Below are 13,431 nucleotides of genomic sequence, written 5' to 3'. Positions count from 1 at the left end.
CGGTCCCAACCTAGCCCTGGCCCTGGCGCAGCCAGGGGAGAGGCGCCTATCCCGCACCCCTAGGCCAGGTGTTGCTGCGGGGAGAGAGAGTGGGGGGAGTCCTCTCTCCCCGCTGTAGCCCCAGGGCAGCCTGCACCCCAAGCACTTCATCCCTGGCCCCTCCCCAGAGCCCACACCCGCAACCAGAGCCCTCCCCAGAGCTCACACCCGCAGCCAGAGCCCTCCCCTCCGCACCCTAACCCTCTGCCCCAGCCCTGAGCCCACTCCAAACCCCTCGGCCCCACCTCCATATTGGTGGACAGAACAAAATTCATTCCACACGTGCGTGGGAACACTGGTTAGCACAGCTTTTTCATTAGGCTAAAAGCCCTCTTTCACATCTGGGCCGCGTTGCCCTGAGTAGGCAGCATGCTCAAGACAGCTTTTTGGCACATCTTAACATTTCTTAAACAAATGCTAACACACACCTATTTTCTCATTGTTAAATAGATATTGAAATGGTGCGATTAGCCAATCTGCAGGATTTTCCAGCTCTGACAGAAGTGGTTTCTTTTAGTGAGCTTATGCTGTTTTAAAGCTCCATTTTATTGATCGACCACTTTTCCCTATATACAAATATTAGTTTCCCAACTGCTTTTCTTGTATGGCTGTCTCACAGATTCCAAGGTAAGATCTCCTTTAGGACCGTAGGTCTGCACCGTACAAACCCCAGTTGAAAGGCACTATTCACAATGATTTTAGAGGCAATATGATTTGTTTCCACCCTTCTGGCAGCAATGTCTAACTTTCTAATCACCTTCCCTCAGCCCCACATGCTACCTTACAAGGTCTTCCTGCACCATACTGTGGACGAGAAGGCACAGAGCGGGACCAAAAACTGGGAGGACAATTTGTGAGAGAGGAGCAGCCAAGGAAACTACCTTCTACATTATCTGCTTCCTGGCTCTAAGTCGTCAACAGTCCTGCCAGAATGTTTTTGTCTGTGGTTTGCATTATTTGGCAAAGGTCTGGCAATTCTCTGTTGACCGTGGTGTACAGCATCAGACCTGTGTGTCCTCTTAGCCCATCCCTCTAATCCCCAATGGAATTTCACACACAAGTCACTGTTATGATACACCACTCATCTCTGTCCAAGCAAGTCTACTTCTCAGCAGGTCCAGCTGCTCTTTGCTTAGAGACCACCAAGACCAACCCTTGGCCTTTATGTTCACGGCAGCCATTCACTGCATTTGTATTAAATCCAGCCTCATTGTTTTTCCATTAACTAAACTCTGTGGCACGTCTCTGGCCCAGGACAGCAGGTAAACATGCATTAGCTGACTAAGGAGCATCTGCATTTTCTTTGCCGTGGAAAGGACTTCAGGTGGGCATAGGTCAGTGTTTAGATACCAACGTAACAGGCACCTAAAAACCGACATGCAGATAAATTTGGTCCAGAACGTTTTTAGGAACAAATACCAAAGTCCTAATTGCATCTAAGCAGACGGTGTCGGAGTTCGCACATGTAAGCGGCACGCAGCTGTTGACTCAAGCAGCTCCCAATGGATGCTTAATTCCTCTAGCAGGATTCTGTTGACTTATTATACTGGCTTCCCAGCACTGATCTCTCTCTAGGTGCTCACCACACAGCACTTTCACACCCTGCCCACCCACAAATCAGCACCCATTGAACTGCATGACTCAGGCTTGGTACTGTGTTGACGACAGGACATGACCTTGTTAAACAAGCATTTAGCCACCTAGATGAGTAAATTCTTCCCAGCAGTAAACAAACAGTAACGAACAGTTTTAACTCTTGTGGGGAAGAGCACTGCCTAGTTTGCTTTTAAGATAAAATTCTCTTTAAGAAAAAGTAGGGTTTCTCTAGTTTATGCAGAAACCTAGCTAAAGTTGCTGTACTGTCTGATCAGTTTATGCCAGGTATTTGTATTTTGATTTTTTTTCCACGATTGTGAAAAGTTGCAATGACAAACATCATTTCATTTTGACAATCCTTTAATTAACCAGGAAAAAACAACCAAAATACGTAAGCATCCAAAGCTTTGAAGTGGCCCTGGGTTATAACATTATAGTGGGCTCTCAACTGAAATTTGGGGGGGGTGGGAGTGTCGTACCATGCACTTTCTAAATTTTGGGTACCCTCACTTGAACCCAAAGCTGTTTCATATATTTATAATGTAACCTATTTGTTTAAATGAATACAACTTTTTTTATGGATCTCAAATACCATTAATTGATCATTTTTCTGAACACTTGAAAAATCTAATGGCATAGCGTTCTCACAAAATCATAGTATCAAGAGTAACTTTCTTCTTAATATATCTAGTATGTAGAACACACTAAGTATGTAAAACTATGTAGTTCACAATAAGGATCTCTGCTTTGAAAACTATATTCTTACATGGTTTTGCATGGCTTTAAACACTTAAAAAAATCTAACTAAATCCTCTCATTGGGAACAGTAAATTAATTTAAAAACCACAGTAGTTTTCTTCATCAAGAGCTCTGGAAGGTCAAAGTATTTCAACTCTTCAGAACTCATTGCTCTTTACACTAAATTACATTAAAATGACACGTTTGGTCTTTAAAACAAACTTAGTATTTAGGAAAGAGTTCTAAATATGCTCTTCCAATAACTGCCCAGCTTATAGGAGTAAAGAATGAGACAAATTGGCTTGCTGCTATCTGTATCTCTAATATTTACTGTGATGCACTAAACCAGCTCTGAATAAAATCTGTTTAATATCTTTCTTTTTAAAATACTCAAAAAGAACTCAAGATAACGAAGATTTTATAGGGTTTCACAGAAATCAGATGTAAACAGGATTGAGTTAAACTGTTTACTTCATTCATTCCTGTTTTCTTTTATTATGTGCTTGTTTATGCAAAGATGAAAAAGTTAGAGATGCTTACCTCATACAATAAACAGCCCAAAGACCAGATATCAGATTTAAAGTTATAGCCATTTTCATGTATTCTTTCTGGGGACATATAGTATGGAGTTCCCACTGTAACAAAGCAAGCAAAAAAAAAAAAAAACAGGAATTATCTTTCTAAAGACCAACAGAGTTTGATCTAGATGAAGTACAGATGTTTATCTTCGTGAAGAGCAATGGCTCTGGCAAACCACACATTGGAGATAGTTTGCACAATTATGAAATAAGCAATGGTTTCAAAAGACTATGGAAGAAATGTTCTTTTTTAGAACCATACTAAGGTAGAAAAAATCAGATAAAGAACAGACGGGCATTACTGTGATAATTTTATGTTTTTGAACTTTGAGGAAAACAATCTTCTTTTCCACCTTTCTGGGCACTTTTGGACTGTATTGCTTATACAGAACAATGGTAAATGATCACTCTCCACTTGGTTCGCTCAACGGCACATGAAGCCGCAGGTTAGACGTTATGAACATTCACTACTAAAACAGGAATCCTGTGACAGCAGATCAATTGAATATGTTCACTTGACACACACTGAACCAGCTGCCTGACAGACCAGCTCCAAATGTGATAAGATACCTTTCCTCTAACGAGCTCTTTGAGATCTCAAGAGACCATTTGCTGTAGTGGAGAAATAGTAGTAATAAAGTAGGCATTCAAAAACTTTTCTGAAAGAGCCAGGATGATCTATAAAATTCCAGAATTAAAAACTCTTTTGCAGTTCTCCGTCATACTCGGAGCTATGAGCTTTCAACTCTGTTTCCAAAGTTTGTATTTTCTAAGGATAAATTTGCCAGGGCATCTTTGGACAGGAGTTTGAAATAATTACTAATAAATCCCTTGTACCAATGAAACACATTTTAATCCCAAATCAATTTAGTGGGACTGAAAATACAAGATACCCTGGTATCCTCAATTACATCCAATAATTCTTGGCTACTCCATTTATAAAAAACATCCAGGGTTCAGTTATCTTTTTTTCTTTCTCTGCTTGTCAAACCCTCTGTTAATTGTTCTTTTTCTGATCTTGGTATTCCTACCTAACCTTCTACTAGTGACCTTAAAGTGGCAAATGTTAAATTGCCTCATGTTAAATCCACAATTTCTTCATTCAAAACTCTGGCTGCAAATAAATTGTAGACTTCTGAGCAGAGTGTAAGTCAATGGGCCTTTGTGGTGCTAAACCATGCAAAATTAAACAGAAACAAGATCTACAAGTGTGTGAGAACGTTGGAAATGAAAGGGGTGGAAGCAAATGATAACAAGTACTAGTAGCTCAAAGCCCATGCTGTCACGCACTTGGGCTAAGTAATCTTAGCAATCTTCCTCATACAACCAGTGAAACTGTTGCATGCAAATTAGCTGTAGTGGGTGATGGCCGATTGAGTTACCTCTGATATCACAACAGTCCAGGACACCTGACACAGATAGATGCATTACTGCAACTGAAAGCCTGTGCTGTTGCACAGGTGTACTGTAATTCATAAAGACAAAATGGCTGAGAACTTTAAAAACTGGATGGTAACACACTGCAAATCTCAGGGAGGATATTCTAAACAAAAGAGCTCTCATCCATGCTTGTAGCTGATTCCATCAGTTCACACTGACTCAGACGACATTCTAGGCTGCAGAGTGACAATCCTGGATTTTTATTACACATATTTTAGTGTGAAGTGCCTTCCTCCTCAACCTTGAGGCATTACTGAAACAAACTGGGACACGTGGTAACTAGTTATTCCAGCTACGGACCAATTACAATCTCTCACATACTTTTGTTTACTGAAATAGCCAATGCATTTCACAAGCCCATAACCTCTAGCTCACATCTTCTAGTACTTTTATAACTCACCTGGTTCCCAGCAAGTAACATCTTTCTAATTAGGTGTTCATATCTACTTATGTTTTGAGTTTGTAAAAACCTTCCCTTGGGAAATGTAGGCCAAATTCATACCTGATTAATTTCACTGCCTTCAATTTGGCCCTATAAATACAGACTTGCCCCATCACCCAAGTAATCAGTTTCCAAATAATCTGATTTTGTAAGACTTGAAAGTCCTAACACATGAATGGGTGATTTCCTGTCATATGGGCAAAAAGGGATTTCATTATTCACCCCTCATCGTATGTGAAGGAACATGGGGCAATCCAAATGTGTGTCATAGTCTTTCACTAACCCTTCTGTAGCAGAAACATGGCTACATAGGCATACAGATGCCTTGGTCATCCATGATGAACTCCTAAGGCACAAACGGGAGAGGTCTGAGTCTTTGGTGTTGAAGGCTCCAGGGTGGATCCCTGCTGATAACAGAGATATCTGTATGTGTACGTAACTAAGGTAATTACATTTCCACCCCGTCCTTCCATTTTACCTTCCCATCTCTCGTACACATGGATTCCTATCCTCCTCTGGGAGCTATGACTGCAGCATGGACCCCTACAGCCTAAGGTTTTAATCATCCCTGAGATGTTCATCCATTAGAAAGTGTTTGTGAATGATGCAGCATGCACCTAACTCCAAACAGCACTCCCAGCTGCTTTCAAGATTCACATGGTTAGCCTCAAACCCAAGTCTTCCCCATAATGTGTGGTGAGTCTCGAAGTCTACCAGTGCCAAACCCTAGCCATTTTAATACTGGGCTATTCACAAGGGGAGTATTTTAATATACTAAACATATTGTCAAAGCAGGAGCCGTAATTCACATAAAAATAGTAAAATGAAATAAAATCTACTTCATGAATGTGAAATTACTGGATTAATTCATTACAGTTCCGATAGTCAGAAAATATACGGCATAACATAGGAAGAAGAATTGCTGTACCTGACTGGATCACTCATTTGGTCCTCCAGTCTACTATTCTGCTTCTAGTAGTGGCCAGTAACCAGTTACAATATCTTGTGGGGGGAGGGATAACTCAGTGATTTGTGCATGGGCCTGCTAAACCCAGGGTTGTGAGTTCAATCCTTGAGGGGGCCATTTAGGGATCTGGGGCAAAAATTGGGGATTGGTCCTGCTTTGCAGGGGGTTGGACTAGATAACCTCCTTAGGTCCCTTCCAACCCTGATATTCTATATTCTATGAATCTCATAATCTTAGCTTGCATTTATAGTTCATTCAAATAAGAAATTACATGAATCTGAGTGAGGTATGTATCTCTGGTTGAAAATTTAATTTGCACAAATTCAACATAGGTACATATTGTGTGAGAGGGAAAGTGACTTTCAGAAATTATTACATCTCCATGCCGGTCTATGAGTCTCTCCCTATTACAGCATTCCTTATTAAGCCAGTACTATTACCCAGCCTAGGAATATTCCAACATAGACCGTGACCCAGTTTTGGCCTGATTTAGCTTCCTGTAAAAGGTAGCTGCACATGGGATAGACTCAAGTCCTCTCATTAGTTACTAAACCTTTTAATGAACTACATGCAGTGACATAACAGGAGACAACAGAATACTGTGAAAGCAGACAGAGCTCAGACCTCCTATGGATCTCCTCCTATTTGCATGTAAAATGCATAGAGCGGGCCAGTTGATCACTTTACATAATTCCTGTACACTTTGCTGTTTTCTGTAAAAAAAAAATTGCATTGGACACACATCATTTATACATTTTTTCTGTTTAAAAACATGAAACTGCAGCAGAAACTCAAAAGTTATGCATTCTCTGCAGATCGTTGTGAAGAGTTTTCATAATTCTTCACTGAACACTGATGTATAAGTTGTTTCCCCACCTCTGCCTTCTCTATGCTTCTCCTCTTCTCTGATCTGCCAAGAAAGTTACAAGTACTGGAAGGAGCCAGAGAGAATGCCACCCCGTTACTGTCTGAAATTAACTGAGTAAATTCCAGAACATGCAGTGGTAGGAATAAACATGGAGAACATTTATACTCTTATTCCCATAAGTCTCAGTATGCTTTGGTACCACTGGTGGCCTCCAGCCTTAAGTGTTCTTGAAATCAGTTGTTCTGGGTCACTGCATGACAAGCTCACAGTAAATAACAGTGTGTGGGCTTGAAAGTTATGGCCTTGCCTTCCATGTTAGCATGGGTCTGTTTGGAAGGCTTTGTTCAATTTAAAATTGTCATTTTGAATAATGCCTGAAAGCGATCTTCGATCAAGGCAGAATGACAGTGTTTATAATACGGATGAATGCGTCATATTCCTTATTTGATTTTTGTGCATTACGCTGTTCCATTATATTAAATAGGTTTGTGGGGCAGCCCATGCCTGAGCTGATTCTATAAACTCTACCTTGCACATTTACCTATCATTACTGTAGTGTTGTCAGCAAATATATGAACAAGCAGGTCTCTGCATTTCAAAAATGATACATTAATTTTTAAATAAGTGTCATGATAAAAGACTGACAAGCCCAATTCTCTTTATGGCCTGTCCAACATTATGTGGGAATCTCCTGTAATGAGCATCTTCTAGAAAACTGCACAAGACTTCCAATTTAATCAGCCAGGGCTTACCAATGCATTACATTAGTCAATTTGACAAGAACAGTCTAATCGGAGACTATTAATCAGAAACTTTCTTTGGCATTTGCCCTGCTGAAAATACCAAATATTGTTCAGATTCACTATTAATCACCACCTGGTAGAATAATGCTTCTTAAGTTATAAAGATCACAGAACAGTAGAGAGGTTTATGACTAAAGTCAGCATCTTCCCATTCCACCTCTGAAAATCTAAGCACTTCTCTTGAACACTGCCATACTTGAGTGATATCAAACCGATGCTTATTCCTTCTATCATAGGTACTGTATTTGCTACAGCTAAACCATCCCAGGACACCAGAACACCTCTGGGTCATTTGTAACATCCAGTGAAGGAGAGGCTGATTCTTCAGCAGGTAGATTATGGGCAGCTAGCCCATTTGTTTCCCACATCTCAAAAATATATGCAAAGGCAGTACTGTAAATGTAAGATTCATATTCCCTCCCTCTCAAATATTCTTTGAGTCAAACTGGGAGTGTGAGACTATGGAACCAAACTAGGAGTAAAAAGATTTAGGTTCTTTTCCCAACTCTGCCACTGAATCACTTCGGGACAAATGGGTATGTCACTTCTATGCCTTGGTTTCCCCTTCTGTAACACGGTGGTGACAGTGCTCACCCATCCTTGTAAAGCACTTTAAGGTAGCATGAGGGGCGTCTTCTGTCATCATTAAAATCATCACTGCTGGCTTCTTGGTTTTAATGTGAGTTTTTTTGTTTGTTTTAACTTTTCGTATGCTGGGTTCTATCAGAGTTCTTTCCTGTGCAAATACAATGTATTCAGGGATCAGAGTTCCCTATGAAACTGTTTCCTGGTTCTTCACAAACGGAAACAAGGACAAAATCTAATTTATACTGTTAGGGTTCTCCCTCTATTCTTCTCTTAGCTTAAAACTAAGGTATTCGACACTCTTCTGTGGCCATGTTCTCTCACGCAGCCCTCCCATTGCCTTCAGGCAGACTGTCAGACTGAAAAGGGTACAGAGAGTTTCAAAATATTTTAGAGGGTTTATGTGATTTTGAAAAATATAGAAAATTAAAGTATCTACTTGAAATTGGTCAATCAAATGTCAGAGTCACAACTGGTTGTGATATAAACTGAAAGGCAATTTGACAAGGAAATACTGAACTGTGTTTCTGAATCTATCGCTTTGCTTTCTCCCAGCAGTGAACAGAGTTCTGAATATGAAAGAACCACCTAACAAATTCTGACCTTTATTGTGTCTTTAGAGTATTCCCAGTTTCAAACCAAGAAATATCGGAACACGACATGGGCCTCCACAGGGTAAAACTGATTAAAGCATTCCTTCATTCCAGAGATGTTCCCACTTCTCTCTAAACATACTTTGCAATGTATTGAAATACCTGTAGTTTTTGAAACATGCTCATTACATCTGAAAAGGCGAAGACCAGGCCTCAGAAAACTCAGATGCCACACAGGTCTAACTTAGTTTAAGAAATGTTTCAAATAAATAATTTAAAATGTTGAGGATTGTTGTCTTGCCATTGATATGCAAGACACATATTGAAGCGTCATAACTACAGAGTTAGAAAATCACTTTTTAATATGGTTCAAGCATAATATGTATTTCGTACAAGTAAAATCAAAGGCCCTAATTCAAAGAGGAAATCAGTACTCACAACTCTCAAGTGCCTCATCTCTTAAAATAAGCCTGTAAATTGTTACATAGAAGAATTTACAGCTATCCTAAGAAGGAGTCTAGTCATCACATTGCTACATGAGGCTCTAAATGCCAAAACAAAACGTTTTCATACTTTGATGCACACTTACTGAAAAGAATCCTAATCTTCCTATTGAAAGGCACTGAACTCTTACTTTTGTAAGCTACTATTAAGATTTTTAAGACAGTTCATCTACTCCTAGTCCTTTGTAATCTCTTGAAACCTTGAACTGTAAACATCCAAAAAAACAACGAGGAGTCCTTGTGGCACCTTAGAGACTAACAAATTTATTTGGGCATAAGCTTTCGTGGGATATAACCCATGGAAGCTTATGCCCAAATAAATTTGTTAGTCTCTAAGGTGCCACAGAAGCGCCTCATTTTTACTGATGCAGACTAACGCAGCTACCCCTCTGAAACCTATAAACACCCAGCAATTGTCTCCTATTCTCAATCACCCAGGATAAGCATGGTCTACAATAATGAAAGTGGTCAGCTGAGACTGGATGCACTGCAGCTTCTCCTGTTACAAGAAAAAGAAAAATCCAACAGCAGTTTGAGAGACTCAGTCAAGTCAAATTGAGATGGCATAGCACCTTATGTTGCTCTGGCTTTATTCATTCATTAGTTGTAGAACTACCACAAGATTGCTGAGTTTCTTGACAGGAGACGAGCATGCTGTCTCCATAGCAGAGTCTATGCAGATTCTTACAAGCAAGATAAAGGTGAAAGAATGGTCAAAAGCATGAAATAAGTTTACTCTAAATTCCTTCAGGTATCACCCTGAAGTATGAATTCCATTCCAATAACTTAAAGAAAGATTTGATTGAAATCTACTTATTCCTACAGCAAGAAGAGTACATGCAAATAAGAAAAGGAATTATGAGAGATTAATGCAACAAGTAGATTACAAAGAGTTGTGATACAACTTAGACAGTATTCCATTAGGAACAATCCACCTACTGCAAATAATCAAAAATCCTTTTATCTGTTATGTACTCCAATTATATCTACTAACCATAACAATAAATTAACCAACAATTCTTTGTTTAGAAGTTTGCATTTTATCCCACAAATACTGTATCTACTGCCAGGTACCAAAAGAACAAACAAACATTCTCAGAACACTGAAAAGATGGGCAATTAAAATTTTAAGCACAGGTTTCCTCTGTCCTTTGTTTCTCAATGAGGCCTGTTTTCTAGTCATTGCAGTTCTAAATGTACCATGAATCTGCTTGGAATGGCACACTGGCTTGGCAAGCAGAACAATGGGGACCAGTGTATTTGTGCACCAGATCTTCTCAAGACAAAAGGCGTACTCCCTCATTGCCCTCTAGCAGAGCAGATAACACAGAAGGAATGCGTATTCAGCAACCCACACTCAGCCTGATCAATGGCTATTTGTGTGTTCTGTTTTGAGAAGGTCTGTCATGTATGGTGGTATCCCCAAAAAGAAAATCTGCTCTGACACAAGGAAATGAGAGTCTATTTGGCAAAACAAATGTCAAAGTATTTTTTTTTCAATATTTTTATGCAAACCTGCAATTTTTGATTATACCACCAGACAGGATTTTCATTAATAAAAAAAATACGGTAATCAATTTAATAAAAAAGCAGTCAATTTTAACATTGATGGAAATTATCTATAAGCTATTTAATTGTTGTACCAGGTAAATGTTTGGTATATTTAATAAGAAACCAAAACTACATCAATTTAGTGTTCAATTTTTAGTCAATATTTGACCATGTTCTGCTGTTTACAATCTTCTCTTAAAACTGTCCTAACTTATGCTGTGAGACGTGTTTAACAGCTTTACACAAAGCATGATAGAATACCATGCACTGATGATTTATTCCTTTTTTTGCTCATCTCACTGAAGTTCAGAAAAGGAATGATGAAATGTATAACATGGTATTTACAACGGGGTTTTAAGACAAGTTTAAAGAGCAGCATATGGAAAAGATAGTGTGGGAAAACTGCAACTCTGCTCATTCCTGTTACTTGCTGGAAGAAAGCCACTGTAACTCTGAAGCTGCTATGCACCGTGGGTGGGAAACAACAGAAATCCAATTGTTACATCTGATTTCACTTTTGTTACTGGACAGGAGGAATTAGGTTAAATTTAATAACTTCTTGTACCTAGCAGGGAAATGGGGAGCCAAGGGGGTACCATATTGTACAAAAAGGGAAATACCTAAGCAAAAGGGAAGATTTTAAATGTAATTACGCATGCACTGCAATAAACAAAAGAATTGGAATGTACATTTTTTGTTTTTCGTGAAAAGGGTTAAGCAATATTTTCTCCAAAGAAATGAAGTTTTAAAAAAATCCCACTTACCAAAGACTCTCTCTGTTTTGGGGAAAAAATCTTAATAACTGGAAGTTTTAATGATATGCATCTCCACACTCCTTTCCAGCTAAAACCTGGGATTTATCCAGGGAGGGAGAGAGCAATTTCTTTAACTGGAGACAGGTCAGAAGGGCAGCACTGCTACCTGGCAATGGCAGCTAATAAAATACACCTTAGCAAGTAATTCAGCTGCAAGGGTTTGCTTTAAAATGTGGAAGATTTCAGGTAAAGCACTGAGCAATGAAGAGCGGTCCCTGCAATAACATAGACTTTGAGAACAAGGGATCTCTTTACAGTGAAAAGAGCAGCAGCAGAATATGTGGTACCCTACAAGTTCCCACACGTTATTCCTCTAACCATCTAGGAAAAGTCGATTTGACCATTTTATTTGTGGGGTTTACCATTCATCCAACACACTTCCCTTCCTCATTAATACAGGATGCTGGTTTTACTGCAGTCAGGGCCAAGTGGGACCAGCATGCATCCAAGTTTTTGTTTGTTTGTTCATGTGTTTTTGCAGGTCTGTCTATCAGGAAGTGGGCCTCCCTTTCTCTTGTTTTATGAATGCAGACTATGGTGGTGAAACAGGAGCCTCAAAATCCGGCCACATAATTTGTCGTGCAGCCTGCTGTTGCTCCAAGCAAGACACTCGCTTGTATCTTGTGAGCTGTGTATGGGCAAATCTTTCATTTTTCTTTCATTACCCCGGCGTGTACTGTCACTTAATTGTTATGTATCCAATCCTTCCTGACAAATATGATCTGCTGCCTGGTAATTCGTTTGACATTCATTCTGTTCCTTGCTCTAATTATGGCTTCCATTTCTGACACTGAGGCGGCTGTGCTGCCACGGCCAGATAGTACACCTGTCAGGCGGGTTGTGGTGCTGCCGAATGCCCTTTTATGCCAGTCTGAGATTAGGAAATACAAAGAAAGAAAAAAATTAGATGAATATATTTGCATAAGCCCTGTGTTCAATTCATGGGTCAGCAGCCTTAGAAATTATGGTTCAGGGTGGTTGCTAGGGCAACATAGCTACAGGAAGTATCAGATACCACAGACTAGGCCTGTATAAGATCATATCTATCTATATCTAGCTATCTTAAATATAAAATATGTATGAAATATCATTCGCACTTACTAAAATGTAAATTTTCAAATGAAAAAAACCTTTCTAAACCAGACTCTGTTTCTTGCTGCTACAAAACTACAAATCTAGCCAATTACGTAAAACCTGCTATTACTCCAAATATTATTTTTCTCCAAACAATTTTCTCCAAACGTTTTCTCCAAACAAATTTCTCCAAACGTTTTCTCTTTTGAACGCAAGAATGTACTTTTTATTTGGAAACAAGCATCACTCTAAACAGCTCTTTTCCCCCTTGGAAACCTAGATTTCTTTACCTTTTCACATTGGTTTTCATTTTGCTTTCAGGATGCTAATTCTTTGGAGGAAGGGCAGGATCCACAGAGAGGAGCTTCAACTCTTACTACATGCCCTTTCTCAATTAAGAAAGACGAGCTCTGATAAAGGTCACAAGCCTGGTTTACATGTTCGGCCAGTTTCCAAGCCCCAATTTATTCTTATTAATATAATAAGCACAGCAGTCAAACTAGATAAAATCAAATTATTGGACATGATCATATTTTTGCCCATTCCTGATGATGTGATTTTAACTTACTCTGATGGGGTTTTTTTTTCTCTTTTTATAAATACTTTCTAGACTGAAATCTGACAGTAAAATAAAACTGTCCTAATATTTTGAGTACGTACATTTTAGAAGTACCTCACTTGCTATTACATCTTTTTATAACCACAAAGGTTCATACGTCTTCTCTGTTTTTCTGTATGCTTAAAAACCTCAGTGGTGCACGTGACACAATTATCAAATAAATGTCGATTCAGTGCAGGTAGTGGCAATTTAAGCTAGACTCTTCTGCTGAATGTGAGAA

General features: G+C 39.2%; 1 protein-coding gene across 4 annotated transcripts in view; it reads right to left on the bottom strand.

The window, feature by feature from the left end:
* Positions 1–13,431, bottom strand: part of NEK6 (NIMA related kinase 6) — a 111,330-nt gene that overhangs the window by 14,087 nt on the left and 83,812 nt on the right. For all 4 annotated transcript variants that reach the window (XM_077835783.1, XM_077835782.1, XM_077835785.1 and 1 more), the window contains one exon: positions 2,914–3,008. In XM_077835783.1, coding sequence (XP_077691909.1) covers positions 2,914–3,008 — 95 coding nt within the window. The remainder of the gene's footprint in view (positions 1–2,913; positions 3,009–13,431) is intronic.

Source organism: Eretmochelys imbricata, chromosome 16, assembly GCF_965152235.1.
Source record: "Eretmochelys imbricata isolate rEreImb1 chromosome 16, rEreImb1.hap1, whole genome shotgun sequence".
Taxonomy (NCBI): Eukaryota; Metazoa; Chordata; order Testudines; family Cheloniidae; genus Eretmochelys; species Eretmochelys imbricata.
Note: the sequence above shows the minus strand (reverse complement) of the source record. Positions and strands in the feature narration are given on the sequence as shown.